We start from the raw sequence: 19917 nt of genomic DNA on the forward strand, positions 1-19917 counted from the left end.
TACTGCACGAAACACCCAAGAGTTACATCCTTCTCCTTTTTGTTTGGTTGGTTTGAAGGGGGATTTTTTTTGCTTTTAACATTTTTCTTTTGCAAGTCACAACTGAAATCAAACACAGTGTATGAAACTGAAATTACCATAATATTGCAGAGATTTACATATCCCTACTGTCAACCAAATGACCTACACCTCTTCTAGACACATGTGTGGATCTAGTTTCCAAAAGAAGTGGAGTTTGTGTTCACTTTGGAAAGGACACAGTGGGATTCTCAACATTTTCTACATAGGAAGGATGAAGTAGAAGTATTTTAAAAAAACCGAAAAAACATTGACTATCTTTGAAGGAATGAAAACATGATGTGCATGAATTTCAAGTACATCACCACTGTAAAACCAGGATAAAAATCACCTGGTTAAATACAGGAAAAATACCAGAATTTTACTCTAAAAACCCTGTAATTTAAATTTACACAGCAATCATGCTTAAGACTGTTGAGAATTAGCAGAATGTGCACGTCAGTACAGGTGAGGTTGAGTCACAAGGGCTGGCCTTAACATAGAATTTTTTATAATGCAAATTTGCTACATTAGGAAATACTGTAAGTTGAATGGCAAGTAAAAACCGAGGGGAAAAAAAAAAAAAGCCATGCAGGATCACTTTGATTTGCATTTGAAAAAATAATGGAAAAATATTTGAAGTAGAGCCTAGACTGGTACCTGCAAAATATCTGTAAAATGTGATATTTGCTGTGGATGAAAAGACTTCACTGAATAGCCTGAAATGTCAGAACTGGCTTTGAAGAAATCCAAGGTCAGATACAGGAAAAAACTTGCCATAGCTTCAGGATACATTTATGACATTTTTTAGTCACCACTACTATTGTGTTTCTGTTATAGAGCTATGTTAAACAAAAAACACTTGTACAACTGGATATATTTGAATTTAATTTTTCTCTCAGTTATGAGCAATATTTGAATTACTATGAGATGTAAAAACTGCTAATTATCTTAAGCTGATATATTCCAGAATATTCTCTCACTGGTCCTGTGACCTGACACCTCAGGGCACCACAGTCTGCAGAGATGATGGAGAAAAACTGCTCATTCTGGATAATGCCAGAACTAAGAAACAGGTAAAGAGACTGCAAACTGTGACAATGACCACAGCAGGTAACTCATGAGGTTGTCTCATACACTACAGAAGGGAGAAAATGATATCCTGGTACACCCTGTACACTGCATAGAAAGTCTAATGTTTCTTGGCTGCAGTTTTTACTTAGTTTCAGTCATATGTCAGAGCTCAAGCTATAGAATAATAACAGATTAAACCTCATGATGTTTCATTCCATCCTTTGCCATATAAACTTGCTTTTGGAGAAATGGTTGAGCACTCTACATCAGCAGCACTGATTTGTGTGTTTCAAGATGACAGAAGCACAGTACAGTAATATATTCTGTGGGATGCAGTCAATAAAAAAAACCCTAGTTTTTCTCCTGAAAGTATTGGAAGAAGTATAAATAATTTATTAGGAACTCTAAGGGTAAGAAATGCAAGACACAACTCATAAAGAGATATTACTCAGGTAACTGGTAACTTACTTGACCTGTGAAAAATTATTTTACATATTTAATCTGTCTCTTAGTTATTTCCTCAACTTGTTAGTTATTTATACTCCCTTTATATCAAACAAGGTGCAATTTCTCTTCCTTGACTGGCTACTGAAATTAAAGTTCAGAGGAATCCTAGAGTTAAAATCAAAAATATAAACCTTTTCCAGAGAGAAATATAACTCTCTTTTTAATTTTCCAAGCCAAAAAAGCCCAGTGTTTTTTCAGTAGGACACATATCAGGAATTGCAGTGATACAACTTCCTGGTATCCCTGCACAAATAAGGGCATGATAAGATTCTAACTGAGTAGAGATTATGAGTGACTTGTTACTGTTCCTTGATTCATCAGTCCTTTCCTATTTAGCACAGTGTTTACTTAAAATAAATCTACTCACAATTAAAATACTATTCTAGTTATAATATTATAAAATATTTTAACTTATCTTACTCCTCTTTTTGCAAGTGGATGAATGAGTCACCCTACCTGGATTTTCTTTCACTTGCCACTTCACTCTGCCATGTGCAAAGAAAAGAAAAAGCAAGCTAAGTTGAAGAAAAGACTTGTTGTGCAAAGGGAGTGCACTCATTCAAGCAAATCTATGTTTATAGTTGTAAGTATAGTACTGATATGGCCTTGGTAATTACTTCTTTAGAATTATGAGAAATAGATATTTATCTGTTATAAACACCTTCTCCCAAACTAAGGATAAGTGCAAAAATAACCTCTACGAAATTCTAATTTGTCAATAAAAGTTTATACAAGATGTAAAACCAATAGAAAAACAGTTATTTAGAAAAACTGAAAACAAGAATCAAGGTAAAGGTGTGTATGATGTACACAAAAATAAAAAATAAACCAGAAAAACAAACAAAAAAACCCCCCAAAAAATTACTTTGTAACAAAAATCTTGTGTGAAGTGCTTCTCCAGGAAGGCATCCAAGGAGAAAATGCCATTTAAATGACATATTTTATTTAATTTACCGAAGATTCCAGACAACGTACCACTATTCACACATCAGGACTTCTTATGATGTGTTGCTGAGATGACAGACAGAGGATACAGGAGTTTAGGGTCTCTCCTCTTTCACCCTCCCACAGGAAATGTCAGTCCTACTGCCTCACAAAACATCCAGAATTTTACCAACCACATGGCTTGGTTCAGAACTACATCTGTGCTGAAGCCTGTTATGTCACAACTGCTTCTCTCCCAAATTACAAAGCCTTCAGCTGAGAATCCTGGAAGGAAACAGAGATTGCACAAGTCCTGCAGAAACCTTTGCCAGTGACTGAGCATTCAGATGCCTATTGAAGTCAGGGAAAAACCAGTACCACTGAAGAATGTCAATCAGCACAGGACTTTAAGTGCTGTTTTTCATAGATAAAATATTGTACTCTGTGGGGGTGTCTTAAACAGCAGTATAGTACTTTTTGTCATGACCTGAATTCTTCTTCAGGTAACTTACTCACCAGAATTTACTCTGTAAAAATTAGATGGTCATCATTCTAACATTCTGCCAATAGTATTTTCCCAGATATCAAAAATTTCACTCGAGAGGGACATTAAATATATCACATTTTTGTGATTTTAAGGCCTAGATACTGAATGTAGAAGTAAAAATGGGAGCACCCCAGAGCTTCCAAGCATAAAAACCTACCCTAGCGCTACAAAAGAAAATCATAAACCAATACTTTAAAATGTGCATTTCATACATAAATTAACACGCAAATATTGATTTTTGTAAAGCTCAAGCAATACTTTATTTTCCTTCATCACCAGTCACCTCCTTTCAGAATTTCCTAAGTGAAAGGGAAAGCAACTTACTTGCAAATGTCATCTTCTGGGTCCTCAAGCCCAAATCTTTCATCAAAAGTCAGCTGTATCCATACGTTTTCATCAAGTGCTACCAATCTCCACACTAGCACAGTGTTGCGTGGGTATGTGTGTGGAAACTTGGGGCTGTGAATGCTCCCATTAGTAGTCACAGTAATTATCTTCTCATGGTGAGGGTCCTGCACACCTACAGGAAAGACAGAAAACAGAGGCATCAATGCTCATTCCTTCTCCTTTTCCCTAAGTGTCAGTACAGTATGCACAGATAAAGGCGCTTTTGTCTTGTTTGCTTTTCTTCATCTGGCAAGAATTTCTGCTGGAAAAGTCCTTATAATACATAAGACAGGAGTTTCTAAACCTGTCAGAGGTTTGGAAACAAGAGTTTTTCTAAAACCTGTATATTGTCAGATTGGTATTTCACTCAGTAAATTATAGGAATTCTCAGAGGTAGCTATTAATAAATTTTGCAATAAAATAAGGTCATAGTTTTACACTGGAGATTTTATATTACTTTCTTTTCAGCTATTCATAGGGTTTTTTTCAGTTAGATATTTTATTTTTCTGACTTTTCTTTATAAACAGCATTCTGATGAACATTCATTTGAATATATAAAAGACATACATACTTCAGTCTACTATGAAAATCCACACTGCAATTGTGTACCTCAAATAGCCATATATAAAGGTTGACAGCTAAATGAATGCAGTGCAAGCAAAGAAGGCCACAGACACTGCATTGCTATTTTAAAAGAATCAATCTATACTTAAATATAATTTAAAGTCTGACGAGCTTTTGCCTTCTATTCTTCTGGACTTGTGCCTTCTACTTTTGGTATGAAAATGGTAAATTTTCTTTTAAGTAGGATGGCTGCTTATATCAAGCTAATGGAGTGTGGTCTTGCCAGCATCCACACACACTTGCAAAGGACTGTCTGCAGTAGGGGAGGACAGCATGCAATAATAAGAAAAAAAAGCACGAAACCAGAATTCCTAATTTAGATACTTCATTGGGTTTTTGTTAGCTGAGTCACAAACATTTTTCTATAATGTACAGTCTGTCAGCTGAGAGCTGCTTGCTAAACACAGGAGCCAACAATAATAAAAATTACTTTCCCAGAGATTAGTGCACCAGAGTGCTATTTCCAAAGCATTCAAAGCACCACCATTTCAGATAAACATGTCAAAGCATGGTATCTGATCACACTATACTTGGTGGTACTTTTTGTCCTTAAAAACACAAGCAAAATTAAAAACCATGGTATATTTCACAACGTATTAAAAAGTGTTTTCTTTTGCATCATCAGGGCACTGATAAAAACAACACTGCAAGTAAGGACTGTAAATAGTCCAGGCATATTATGAATGAGAAGTCAATAAAAAAGGGGAAAGGAATGAAGACATATCTATTATTTAGTGAACTGCATCTCCACTACCTTCAAGCTCCCCCATTTTTAATGGAAAAATATCTATTTGCTTTACACACAGCAATGTTACACGAACATATCACATTTCAACACACACCACTTGCTCCATTTCAAATATTTGCTTTTGCACAGTGGAATTTCTTCTCTTACAAAAGAATTATTTTGTAGGACTACAAAGGTAAGTAATTGCTGTCACTGGAGAATGAAGCTTGTTATTTCTCTTCAGATAAGCTGCAATATTCCTTTTTATCTGTTCTACAAAATTTGTACCAGTGTACCTCAAAACTCTAGCTTTTTTCTACTGAGTTCATGCATGGTCTGAAAATTGCTTTTGAGCAGACTGTGAAAAGCACAGCTACCTGTGCATGGCTAAAATGAGACTATGGTTTTTGATCCTTGTGGAATGACTTCGCAATTCCCGGCTTTATTTTAGGTATAAATCAGTCCAAGTTACACTAAAAAGGCAGTAATGGGCTCACTCAGATTTACAGCAGTCAGCTGCAGAGCTCTAAGTCTATATAAATCTAAACTGCTGTTGTGGGCTGTGTGCCTTTCTAGGAGCGACCATCCTCCCCATGCTCATCCTGATGTCCCTCCACTGTCCAAAAACAAAAAGAAAAACAAATGGAAAAAAAATTATTACAGTACAAACAGCGTTGAAAAACTCTGAAGCATCAGAGTGAGGACTGAGGTAGACAAGGCAGTATCTCAGCCAGAAGATAACTGGGAAAACGTGGAGAGACAAGGACCAGAACAATGCATTTGCATCTTCAGTAAAAAGCTTCAGCAGACAATGAGCAACTGAGATGGTCTTCAGGAGAAAGTCCTGGAAATGAGTCAAACTAGACAGGAAAAATCCCTGAGCTGACCTAGAGATACGACACGGTTGCACTTATTAGGAAAGGACGGCACACGCTTAACACAGCCTGAAGCTGAAGAATGAGTCGCCGCAGTCGTCTTTGATGTGGTACAAGATGCTATCACCAGATTTATACATCCATCAGGGCAGAAAGTCTGCCCCTGAAAATTACAAGATTCCAGGCATTCTGAAAGCACGGCAGTGCCTAACCCTTCCACCCGTGTAGTAATGCAGATGAAAAACCACAGTATCACCAAACAGATCAGTAGATGCCACTGGAAACTGAAATTAAACCCACCAACTAGACAAGCTCATTCCTGCCTACTTCAAAGTAAGTCTCTTCCCCCATGGGCACAACACATTTCACAAAGATCAGCACTGACACTTTTTAAATATAGCAAATACCTCTTTCTTAGTACATTGTAATCTCTACATTTTAGCAAGGGTCATGGTTAAAACTCAGACAAATTGCATGCAGTTCAGGAGACAGAAGAGGAACTGCAAAAGAAGAGAGGAGCACCAGCAATGACCTCAGCACTGATTCACATAAAAGGCCACACAGTACTGGAAAAATTAGTTTTTAAATCCTTTTGTTAAAACTACACTTTTTCCACAATAGGACAACTAACCACAGTTGCTAATCAACAGTACGGCTAATCACACAGTCTTAATATATATCATTTGGTTAATTTCATCTCATAGTCCTAAATTACAAAAAACAACTTTTAGGCCTTCAGAAAGAATATGAGCTCATGTGTGGCTATCACTGCTTAAAAAAAATAAAGCCAAATCCAAACATAATAAAGTCTGAACTCCAAATACTTACCAATGACCATTAGAAATTTTTCAGACATACAGAAATGTTGCAGTTTGTGAATTTTCTGTTTTAAAACTAAGAAACAAAAGGTGCCAGTAACTATTTGATCACTACCATAGAACTTGAGAGGGAAACAGGGTTTTTTAATTAATTGAAAGGACTTCTGGACAGCACTCCCATATAATTTTTACAACACACCCATCTGTACAGAAACTGAGACTTTGTAAAAGAAAGTCTTTAAAATGTAACATAACATGCTATTTGTTCCTCTTTCACCAGAATTTCAAGGAGCACTAAGCCTGCTTTCAAAAGCAGTAACTCAAGCCATGCAGGGGTACCTCTTTCTATCCTGTCTCTGATTTAGTTGCCTCCAGGCACTTCTTAGCTATTATTTGAATACAACAGTCAAAAGAAATTTAACTCTTTTTGCCAGGCACAAAGAAAAAAAACCAGGAAAATCATCTGTTATTGGCAGAAAATTGAAGACAAATACCTCTGTTCTATATTGTTTGCACATAAAAGGCTATCAGGGCAAAGTCATACAAGTGCTGCTATGCAGAGACCTCTGGAAACCCCCAGTCTGACATTTCTAGACAATGCCCAAAGCCCCTCACACATGGAAACTCCACAGTGCCTTGGGATAACTTGTTCCATTGCTGCACTGTCTCTCTAGGTAAGATGTTTCTTCCAAATATTAAATTTGATCCTCTCAAGCTGCAATTTTTTAGTCACGATTCTTTTGTTGGTTTTCTGGGGCTTTTTGAGGTGGTGTTTTTTTTGGGGGAGAGGGGGGTTAAGGGTGGGTGGTTGATGGGTTTTTGGAGTTTCGGGTTATTTTATGTTTTGTTTAGGGATTTTTGTTATTGCTGGTTTTGGTGAGGGTTTTTTTAGTTTTTTTTCAGTATTTGCTCTGGTGTTACCAGGAAGAGTTTAACTTGTCCATCCCTTGCAGCTGCTCTTCAGGCAATTGGAGGCTGGCTATGGCTGCCTCACAACCTTCTCTTCCTCAGACCAAACAAGCCCAGACTCCTCCTTGTCCATCACTACCTGCCACCAGCCAGCTGAGCCCTCAAGCCTGGCTGAATGTACAACCTAACTAAGCAACCTGTCTACTCTCCCCAAAATTTTGCCTCAAGTGGCACAAGAAATGTTTTTGAAGCTCACAGGGTTTGCTTTTATCATCAACTTTTCCAGCTGATGATGACTAAGAAAAAGCAAACGTAATACTGGCTTGCTGTATCTCCCTTCCAAGAGAGCTTCCCTAAGCAGTGTGGTCTACAGCTTTTCTGGGATACATTTCTTGAGATGGATCTTCTGTGAATTTTCCATTTTCAGTTGCTTCTATGATACAGCTACCTATTTTAAGTCTTGACATGACTCTTCAAGTATTAGCAAGAAATTAGAAAGAGAGATGAGCACTTCCCACTGTACAACCACACATGCATGATCTGTCAACATCACAGCATGATAAATTCAACTTCTAACTAGAAATCTGATAATTTGCACCGTTACATGCTGCCCCAAATTAGAAAATTTAAGAAATACAACTTATAAAGTATCAAATGGATATAAAGTAACAAAGTAGGAACATGCAAGATAAATATTACGTTTTGTTTACATTACTCCTCCCTCTGACACATACTTAACTCACACACTTGGAAAGATGTGAAAACATTCTTGTTCACACAACTAGAGATGAATGTATAGAAAAACTGTATTTGGTATTTTTAAAATCCTACAATTTAACCTATTTCTTTTTTCTTCAGGTATTATTTTGAGTTCAGATTGTGCTAATAGTCAGTACCTTAGGCACTATCATACACTATTTGCTGGCTAAAGCCCTCTCTGCCTTTCACATCATGTTAAAGTCTGAACACAGATGAAGTGAGCAGAGAATAAAAAGTTCTCTGATTGATCTTCAGGAGCCCTCAGTTTTGGCAGCTGGCCCAACAGGGAAGGAAAAAGGAAGAAAAAGAAAGGGAGGACAGAGGGTTGGAGGGCGGAAGACATCAATAGGTGACAGAGCATGGAACTGCAGTAACAGATTTAATAAAGTTTCCACACACCTGTGTGATTTAATGTCCTGCAGAAGATAATAATGACTAATCAGAAAGTAAAAAACCTTTTTTTATTCCAAATTGCATCAAGAAACAGAAGTAATTTATACTTTTACTTTACAAGCTCATACTTTATAACCTTGAAGTATTCTGCCAGCACTTTGCCCAGTATTCTGGCTTCCGCTCAAAGAAGAGAATGGCAATTAAACAGGGGCGGTTTTTTGGTGGGGTTTTTGGGTAGGTTTTTTTTCAGTTGGTTGGTTGGCTGGTTGTTGTTGTGGGTTTTTCTTTTTTCCTGCACAGTAAATCTTCTTGCATTAAAAGTAACCTATTTTGAGATCTGTTTGCAGACCAAATTCTTTTGGAAGGCAGTCTTGGTCCTGAACTTCTCAATATCGTTTAAAACTAGATAAATACTACATTCTAGCCAAGATAAAGAATTCCTACTGCTAAATGTTAGATAAGGTAACTTTTTGTTGTTATCACATGCTCAAAGATGTAATTATTGTAGAGTGTTTCAATAAGCATTTATTCCAATGTCCACAGGTAAAGTCTTGGCTACACTGGCATCAATATTAAAGCCCCTGCTGACTTGAATATGAAAGGAATTCCATCTATGCTAAATACATACACCTGTTAAAATGATTTTATAGTGGATTGATAATAATATGATCTACCTAAAAAATAGGATTATTATGAATTTCATATTCATAAGACAAATACATACACTGGTCATTCAAAAATTAACAAAGTAGTTTGTAATACAAAAATTAGCAGTTAAAATCACTATAAACATTCTTCTTTTCTCTTATGGATAAAATAAATACCAAGCTCATCCTTTTTTTTTTTTTTTTTTTCTTGTCTCAGTGGGTTTTTTCCCTAGTAAAATTATTGTACAGTAAATATCCATCACAGAACACTCAGTCTCTAGTCAAGGATTTCTCCCTGTCTCTGTCTTCTAGCTCAAGTGACTGGAGTCACCTTAGACAGAAGAGGCATCACTAAGGAAAGAAAATTCTGGTCTCTTCCTAAAACCAATGCTATTAATATATTTATCAAAATAACGCACAATTACAATTTTTTTTCCTGGAGGTGCAAAGCTATAAAAAGGAAAGGATATCAAATGTCCAGCAGAAAGCACTTTAGAAGTTTTAAAGACACTATATTATAGTTACTTCCATTCCTTTTGTTTTTTCTTTGTTTTTACTTTGAATGATTTACAGTTCATTTACACTTGTGATCTCTGAATGTCAAAGCAGTATCTGAAAGTGACATGACTAAAACAAAGCCGGAGAAAAGGTGGAAAAGAGAGAGAGGAGAGGAAAAGGGAAACTAGGTAAAACCCACCAGAGTAGATCACTCTCCCTACCATGACAAGGACTGGCAGAGAGTAAACAGCTCTGTGATCCACAATATCCAGGGCAGACAACAAATGCCATCAGCCTAAATACCTGGCTTTCACTCTTCAACACATGAGCTCTTCTTGACTTCCTCATCTCCCTGCAACAAGACCCCTTTTAATACTTTTCTGCTATATGTCAGACCATCAATCTGCTACATAATATTTTTTATGTTTTCCTGTTTTCTCTTCCCCTGCTGAAGGAGGAAGCATTTTATGTAATCTCCACTCAAAAGTCCCTCTCTGCAAAATGATTTTGATTGAAAACTGGTGAAGCTGAAGCAAACTATAACAGTATGCAGTGACAGATCCATTTTCCAGCTTCGTCTCATGGAAGGCAAGATCATCAGGTTCAGTCTCCTTTAATAATGAACAGGTAAAGTGGGTGATCCTGAATGGCAGCAAACTCAGGAAGGGAAGGGCTTTTGAAAGCTCCTCACTCAGGTTTTAGCAAAAATGGTGTGGGATAGAAGGAACTGCAAGTCTCCTTGGAAAAGTACAACTTGCTCTACATGAAAAATCTCAGTAGAAGGGACCTGCAGGAACATTTAATGCTGAGAGGGACAAGGAAGCAAACACAAACAGCTAACCAGGAAAAGGTTTGCCCAGCTGGAGATATTTATATCTACTAAGAGATAACAAAGTTATTTATTTACTTTATAAAGAAGAGGGGAAAATGTATTCTTAAAGTCTTACGTGTTTGGGAGGTTTGGGTGAAGAAATATCAGTACTTTCAAATCTGTAATCTTTCCAATTCTGTTACTAAAAATAAAATTGTTTCTTTTTTCCTATGGGAACTGATTTAGAAAAGTTTTGAAAAACATAACTTAATTCTGACATGTAAACATCAACAGGAAGTGCAACTATAAATAGTATCTACAGCAACAACAGAAACACAAGTGAATGTAAAAATAATCACATATAAATTCAAGCCCAGTGCTTCCAATTTGTTTTCAATTTTATTACAACAGTGCTTAGCTACATCCAAAGCTACATCCAAAATTAGCTTTGTTAGTACTGGAGACCACACACATGCCCCACAGTATCAGTCAGCCTGTCTTGAAAAGCTGTACATACCAGCCAAGATAGGAAGGGACAGGGAAACAGAGCAGTATTTCCCTGATTTCCCAGACTGTGCATGGCACAGAGTGGTTACAAGTGCAAGAAGATAACTTCAACAAAACAGTGAAATGAACCTGGCTTTCCTTTCATCTCTGTTAAAAACATTCATTTCAATGCCATATATTAAAACCTACTTGAAGCTCATTTCCTAATACTAGCTATGGCTTATCATGTGCTTTTAAATTCATGTGATTCACATCCTTTATAGAAAAAATTCTTTAAAATCCAAACCATTTGAAACTTGCACTTCTTGATTTTAAGTCAGACTTCACTGAAAAGCAAGGCTTAATTTTATTATGCCCCTTTTCTTTATGGTGCCTTCAGTTTATATTGTGCAGCACTTGTTAAGAGCAGATACTAGTAAACATTTGGGAAAAAGATTATCCATGGTCCATGTGGAATTCAGTCTGAATAAATAGACTCTATGGATACGGAATGTGTTAAACAGCTCTCTCTCATTTTAGGTATTATTCAGAATGAAAAAAATAATCCCAGACTGATCATGTTTCAAGAGGTGGAAAGAAGAAAGAAAGAAAAAAAAAGATAAAACTACCACCCTAATCTTTAGAAACACCAGCCCTGAAATGCTTTGGTTTGCTGTTTACATTGTTTTGCTATTTGTATGGATTTTATTTTTTAATTCTTTACACAGGAGAGTATGTTATAAATATAGCAATTCAAACACTCATGAAGATCATCAGTAATAGTCTAAGTTCTGAAAAAAAAAAAATGTGCTGCTCAAGACCATATTGAAAAGCACTACTGCAAATGCTTGTAGTCAGAAAATTACAGTCATGAAGTCCTGTAAGAGGGGACATAAAAGGGAACCAGAGATTGAAGGGTTTGTGTGCTACAACTGAAGGCAGGAATGCAGCACATGTAGGGCTAGGTTTACCTACACGGCAAGAGTAAGTATAAGAATGAAGCCCATGATGGCATTCAGTTCACTATCAAAAATGCAGAGGGTCCTAAGCAAAACTCTTAGCACAGAAGTGACATTGCTACTGGAAATTCCAAAAACCAGCTGAAAGTTGTCCCAGGCTTACCTCACATACACACAATATGTATCTCCAGCATATTCTTATGTTAAAAAGGCAAGAGGAACAAAGAAAATATTACAAAGAAATCATTTGGCATCTCTTTATGTATTTTCTGAACTAGACTACACTATACTTCCAAATTCAGAGACATAAAAATGTTCCATCTTCAATGTCCATTTTAGCAAAAAAATATTTCATTTGGTGTTAGCCCATTAAAACAAAGGTTTTGGAAAATTATGATGTCTTCACCTCATTAAAATTTGATTCCTAGAAGATGATTTCACAGGAAGTAGTCATGTATTATCAATACAGATCTGCAGAGATGAATGCAATGCAACTGTTATTGAACTGGAAGACCTTCAGGCAGACAGAACTCAGTAAAAATCAAAATTGAAACATTCTATTTCTAATGTCTTTAAATGGAAGGTTAAATCATGCAACACTTAACAGTATTTGCATGTGTAGAAGAAATTTAGAAGGAAGCACAAATCCAGGTACAGCAGACAGTCTGTTGATCTGCAAGGACAAAATGAGAAAGTTCTGTAGAGTATAAAAATACCATATGGAGAACTAATACTTTTTACAGCTCTGTTATCATGCATCTCTGATCCTGCTGGCTACTGAACTCATGCATACATGAAAACCAGAACCTGTTTTTACAGACAGGCCACAATGACAAGAATCTGATATTTAGACAAACTGATGAGAATTTTCTTAGGAGAGGCAAAACACTTTCCCTTTTCAGGTAATTGCAAGTGGTATGAGCCTAACTGGTCATTCAGTCCTTATTCCTCAGAGAAGCCAGATGAACAATAACATCACATTTGCAAACAATTTATCCTTATTTTCCTGTGACCTTTGTATTTTTCTAAAGACCATAAAGGCAAAATGAAGCATCCATAAGAGACCTGTATCACATAGGCTAGTGGGTATAAAATACCACAGGCACATGGTATTTTATGTAAAAACACTTCAAAAAGACCCCTTTGCTAATCTAGTACAGCAGGTGTCTTTAAGGAGGACTGACAGCTGGGCCCAAGCACCCATCAGTCACAATTTAGGCCACTGAAAAGGTTTATATGGAGTGCTGCAGTCTTCAGAAACATACTGATACACTGATTTAGTCTTTACTCCCCAGAGCTGGCAATGTTCACCTTATTTCCCATGTTAACTTATGATTTTATTTGTTCACAAATAATTTGGGAATTTTTTCACACAATAAGACTTTCTGTAGAGACAGCCTCTGACTCCCTGGAAAGCACTGCATTTGACCTGAGGCCATGGAACAGGCTTCCATAATTGATTGATAGCACTGGGATTACAGGTGTGTAGTTGGTTAGAAGTGTGTAATATCACAGGGTGGAAACTATCATCTCAAGTGCCTTCAATCCCAACCTCAACAGAGGTAGAAAAAGGAAACTGAAAACAGGCAGAAACCCATCTGTCCATCAATAAAAAAGACCTGCTTTCCTGATAATTTATCCTAGGTGAATTAGGTTAGGATAATTGATGAAAACCACTTTCCAGTCTCCTCACTCACATTTGGAAGGGGTTTTGGATGCCAGTTTGTATTGCCATTTGAACTCCAAGGGGAGAAAGGTAGAACTATTTATTTCACAGGAACAGAACTGCACTTTTTAGGAGCAATTTGGACAAGTTGAATTCAAAGTGCACATCACATCGCATGAGTCTCAAGACAAGATGGAATGAAATGCCAGAACTCTGTTTACCAAAGAGAAGGTAAATAGAAATTTTCCCATAGTTACACTTGGAGTCACTACAGAATGATTCAAGTGTTAATCCCCATGCTGTAATTGTAAGAGTTATTTATATTTTAAAAGAGAAGAAAACTGTAGTCATTTCAATTAAATGAAATTGTGCCTTATATTAAGGCACTGTATTTTTCCAGGGCATAGCAGCAAGTCACTATATGAAAGAGAACACCTTTTGTAAAGATTCACATCTCAATGCACATTTCATTAACAATTTTATGCCTAAGAATTCCAATGCATCCCCAACAGAAGGCATTTATCAACAGCTTCAACACTAATAGGTGAAGCCAGCAAATCAATTGCAAAACAAACAAGATAGGAATATCAAGCCCTCAAGCTTATGCCTTCACGTAAATGAGAAAGAACAAAACAATTAATACACACTTAATCTAATCCAGCACTGCAATTAAGGGGATGCCTGAATCACTTGGTGATAAATGCTCTGCAATAGCTAAATATATATATATTACACATCATGGCTGAAGAAGAAAGTAAATATTTCTCATATCTAATCAGTTTCCCTCTGCAGAATTTTAGCAATATCAGTGTCTACAAGCTTTGAGGGTCCATAATGTTGTTTACTCAGTCCACCATAGCATTGCATGAAAAAGAATTCCTTACACAGAGAATGCTTAAGACTAATCTGAAGATTCTTAATTAATAGCTTATTGAAATTTTTAGCCATGCTAATTTTTTTTCTTATTTCTAGGCACCTTTGTAGAAGTGTATTTTATTAAAAACTTGCACAATTAAATAGTAAGTGGAAAGGTCCAAAGTGCAATGGCAGATGTTTTGATTGAAATTGAAATCTTGAAGTTAAGATTAAAATATGCCACAAGTAAAGTATTATCTGCACATCAAAGCATCAGTGCTATAAAGAAAAATGAAGCACCAGATGCCAAATGTTGACTACCTCCATTATGAAGCTGAAAAAGAACCAAAGACTACTGAATGAAAATCAGCTGAGAATGTTTACGATTTGGGGGAGGTGAGGGTGGTCTTGTTGTTTCAGTTCCTCCTGGTTGTTTTAGAGTTTTTTGAAACAGCATATTACATATTTTCAATTTTTCAGGTCTTCTGTAAAAGCAGAAAAGTTACATTATCACACTACAGATCTGACTTGATCATTGCTGATTTCACTCTTTTAAGATTCCTTCCACACTGACTCAATTTGAGGGAAGTAATTGATTTATTTCTAGCTGGTTGCACTTTAACAAAATTTGGTTTTTTACTCTCCAAATAAAGAAGTTTGCTTCTGATAACATTATTCCTTCAGATTCTTTTAAAACATGGGCATCATATACAGTTTCCTTTAGGATGCTCAAAAAAGCAAGGGTCAGGAATTATTTCTTTTAATCCAGAGATGTCTTAAAGTTCACCTCACTCTAGGTTTAGGTCTTCAGGAAGAAGCAGAAAGAGGAGGGACTGGTATTTCATGGTATCACCTATTTGCATAGAACTGAATGCAACTGAAACAGCTGATTTCACAGGAAGTCTAAGAGATTCTCTGCAATGAAAAAAGTTTTCAAAATAACTTTTTTAAGTTGAGGTGTTACTGTTCAAAGAACAGTGCAGGACCATGAGAACTAAAAAACCCACTTTAAAACATGTCCTTTCTTTTAAATCTAACAAATACAGACTTGCTGACACATATACATTCCTTCATAGAGTACTAACTTTATTCTGGTTTCAAATTCATTATTTTGTATATTTTAAAGAGAATTAAAGCTTGCTCTATTAAAAGTAATTAGACCAATTCTTTTTAGATTATCAGCAGTATACACCCAATATAAAGACCTGATGGTTTTAATTATTATTTTTAAGAAATACCTATGTACAGAACTTTCACCTAAACTATTTAAACATTTTATATGAAGAGCAGGATGACTTATGAGTTGCATTGTTGCAAAGACAAACCCCATGCATCCATATACAGGCTGAATACTGGTGAAAAAATATAAATTCTTCCCCCATTTAATACTATTTGTTACTTCACAGTTCAGCAGAAGTAGTTCTGTGATGTCTTTTCAGATTTAATGCTGTTGTTTAAAAAAAAGTTTTCTTGGATGGGGATCTCATCCTAATCTTTTAATTTTTTATGGTATGTCTAATTACTGCTAAGTGCACTTCTGGAAGTAACATCAAATCTACTTGTAAGACCCAGGGAGTTCATAGCACAAGGGAAAGTGAGAAAATAATTAAAAGGAGTAAAAACAAAATAAGTCATCATCTTATTTTGAAATCAGCCAAATCTGATGAAGGCTAAAGTGATCACATACTCTCAGCTCACGGGAATGCACATTTGCCTCTGGAAGATTCTTGTTGCACCAAATTGGAAGAGGAGAGCAGAAACTGTTTCTGCTATCTTTGAAGCTGCAGGCCTAAAACTAATAAAGATGAAAGCCTTTGTGCCCACTTCAGAAGGGATGGATGTGAAATATATCAAATATCAGAGGCATACATGAAGTCAACAGTGCTAACAGCTTTATTAAAACAAGTCCGTACCACTAGAATCATTACTAGCAGAAAAAAAAATTAAGGGTAGAAATTAAAAATGTGCCAGATTCAGACTAGCACAGTTCCAGGGATTTTTCAAATTACGACCCAAGGTTGTCCTCAGATCAGAACTAACCAGTCTTGGTGTGGAAAGGTCAAAAATATGCTCCAGTCCAGCAGAGACTTTGAGAGATGTTAAACAGACTTTAAGAGTATCAAAAAGAACAGGGGGAAAAAATCTAGCCACCCAAGTGATTCAGGAGGACTCCTCTCACAAGCTGGATTTCCCATTTGCTCCATTACTCTACCCCAGTTTCCTGCAGCTGTGAGGATCCCCAGAGCGGGGCCCTTCCGTGGGGCGCAGGAGGCGATGCCAGCCCCAGCACAGCCCCCCTCCTGCAGCTTCCTCTGCCATCCTCACTGCAGTCAGGCCTGGCACCAGCTGCACTCCAGGGCAATTGTGGCTTTAGGGCAATTCACATGTCTTAGCAACACCACCTCTGCACACCATCAGAGAGCCACTAATATCTTACAGCCACTGGTCAATACCTTCCTTTCCACACTCTGGCAGAGAGCAATGCCTCTAAGTTGGCTGGCTAGAGCTAACAGAAGCCCTCCTTGATACAGGTATTTATTCTCAGAGTGTTACAGCTGTTCTGGGTACAGCTTTCCACACCATCATCATCTCGTCTCCTAAAAGAATGGTCTCTTCTATCTGTGAGAGAACAGATAGAAGAAGGAAGATGCATTAGGGCGTTCTGGACATTTGCAGTACTGATAAGGTTTCCTTTAGGAGACTTCCCACAAGGACTGGAAGTTTCCACAAGGGTCTGCATTTGCACTTTGTCCACTGTTGCTTATTACCCTCCCTACTTCTAGAGACTGGTCTAGGAAAATGTCAGGCAAAAGTTCAATTGAAACCAAGTAACCTTTGCAAAGTAAAATTAGAATAGATTAATAAAGGGTCTAGCAGCACAGTTTCTTTCTTTATTTTGGCAATTCTTCATATACATCTCCCTCCAACCCCCAACAGCTGGAAGACTGGGTTTTCATTCTGTTTTCTGGTATATCCTGCAGACGACAGTAAACCCTCTCTATCCATTTGCAAAATCACTTTCTTTCCTTGTGGCTGCTGTTAAAATGCAAGCTGATAACAAAACCATCCTCCTTCTCAAGGAGACAGACAGCATTCCCCAGCACACACCCCTCAAGCGCTAAGGCCTGGTGCAGAATGGGATTACTAGGGATCAGAAGTTGGCAAATCTGGGTATCTACTCACAGCTCAGCCCAAAGCCATTCACAAAGACAACATTCTGGGTCTCACTGAAGGCATTGAGTTATAGCTGTTCTTGTCTTCAATTCTAATAATTCCCTTCACAGAACAACATTTTTTGTTAGGGCTACTAAAAAAGAGTGCCACATAAATTTTGAACAAAGTCAATACTTATCAGCAATTCCCAATTAAATATCACAAGGAATTCTTTAATTCATCCCCTAAAGCTTTTACAGTTACTGTATGAAGAGCAAAGCAAAAGCCACTTCCTTTTGTGTTATAAATTTCTATTTAATAATATTTATTATACTTCTGGTTACAGGCCAGAATAATTGTGTATCATCGTGAAAAGGCAGGAGTTAAAATAACAATTATAAATTAACAAAAGCAGCTAATGATAAATACTCACTGTGTTTGTCTACTCATGGAGATAAATCCTGAAAGATGGTGAGAACCCCATCCCCTTTTCCAGCAGGGCATGTAATTATCTTTTCACCCAGCTCATATTACCAACCAGTCTGGGCTGGAAGACCAATCTTATATTGCTAACATAATAAAATCTTACACCTTTAGTACAATGGAATTTATCTTAAGTCAAAGCAAAAAAAAACCCAAAACCTGAAAACATTTACTGACCCCCAAAGCTAAAGAAAGCAGCTTATTTTCTTTAAGTGCACTAAACAGTTCACCATTAATGTCTAGATTTTAGTACTACCTTAACAAGAGAACTTCATTTCATCCTCCTTTATCACTGTCATTTATTTCTATCATTACTGGGGAGTCAAAGCAGGTAGAAGTTTCCCTTTTTTTTCCATTAAATTCAGAGCACTATAACACTAATAATACCTAAATGTTTAAATTAGTCATAGTCATTTGATGACACAATCTACTGGAATCCTTCTCTTCTTCTCTTTCCCTCTTTTATTCCATGTACATTACAGCTGGTAACGTGGATGAAATCCAGATGTTATGTAAAACAGCTGCAAATATGTGCTTCTATTTAAGCCTCCAGTACTTTTACTCATATACTGAAAATGCTTATACACTCAATGTCTGTGAGATCAGTTCACTGGAAAAAAAAATTAAGTCAGCTGCTATGCCTTGTTAACTGAAGTCAAAAAGAACCCTCAGCCAAACTCAGTTCTTAAAGCTGAATACCACTTGGCTTATCAACTTATTCATTCAATGACAAAACATTATTTTGTGTATAATTTTTGTGCTTATTTTCTCCCCTATAAGCTCACAATTAATCCCATTTTATTTTTTTATTTTCACCCACATGTACAAAACAGCACCATATAAAAGCTGATTACCTGTTCTCTTCCAAGGCTTGGCCAAGATTTATCTGAATCTGCAGTCCTAGTTCATTAAGGCAAATGAAAGCTCTTATTTTTCTCCCATTATATTGCTTTAACACAGAATCATATTATTTCTATTCATAAACACTTTCTAGGTAAATTAAGTGAGGGAGTAAATATTTATTAATCACAGCAGAAAAATCAAACAAAAAACCCACCAATAAAACTCCAGTTCTAATATATGCATCGAATAACACCACATTAAGACAGTTTAGGGAAAAAAAAAAAAAAGGAAAGAAGAGGACATTGATGAATAATATTTTAGTCTCACATAAATATCAGATTTGTGAAATTCGATGTGAAATTATCAAATATCAGTATTTGTATACTCACAAATATATCAGCAACAAAAGAAGGGCTATGGAGAATCTCCATTTTTATGGGAGCACGGGGAAACATAATGAAAAAGGATAAAGAAACTTTAATTGTTAGTTATCAAGCCAGACTTTTTCCCAAGACTGGCTTCATTAACAAGGAAAGGAGAGAAAGCAACCAAGAAACATTTTCTGCCATTTACTATGCAGAACCCAATAAAATACTTGGGCCAAAGAAAAACATATTACTTTTATTTATCCATGTATACACATGCAAAAACAACCTGTACACAATTCTAAATAATCATTTTTGTGAGCAGGCCTGTGGATATTTTCTCTGTAAGCACACAGCTCTGTCCAAAGAGCTCAGAAAGGATCACCTACCTGCCTGTGGCACACTTGGCCCCCAGATGAGATTCTGAGCGAGCTATCATGCAGGAACTCTGAATAACAAAGCTGCTAGCTGCCCAGCTCTATATCACAAATCCCCAATTTTTAATGCACAGTGGTCTTGCAGAATTTTAGCATAAATGTGCAGCTAAGC

The 19917-nt window shown here is 36.6% G+C and overlaps 1 protein-coding gene across 1 annotated transcript in view; it reads right to left on the reverse strand.

Annotated features, from left to right (window-relative positions):
• The window catches only part of PDGFC (platelet derived growth factor C), a 121145-nt gene that overhangs the window by 48300 nt on the left and 52928 nt on the right, over nt 1-19917 (reverse strand). Inside the window, exon 2 of the mRNA XM_030239613.2 lies at nt 3434-3629. Within this exon, the coding sequence (XP_030095473.1) occupies nt 3434-3629 (196 nt within the window). The remainder of the gene's footprint in view (nt 1-3433; nt 3630-19917) is intronic.

This window comes from Serinus canaria, chromosome 4 (assembly GCF_022539315.1).
Source record: "Serinus canaria isolate serCan28SL12 chromosome 4, serCan2020, whole genome shotgun sequence".
In the NCBI taxonomy this organism is placed as follows: domain Eukaryota; kingdom Metazoa; phylum Chordata; class Aves; order Passeriformes; family Fringillidae; genus Serinus; species Serinus canaria.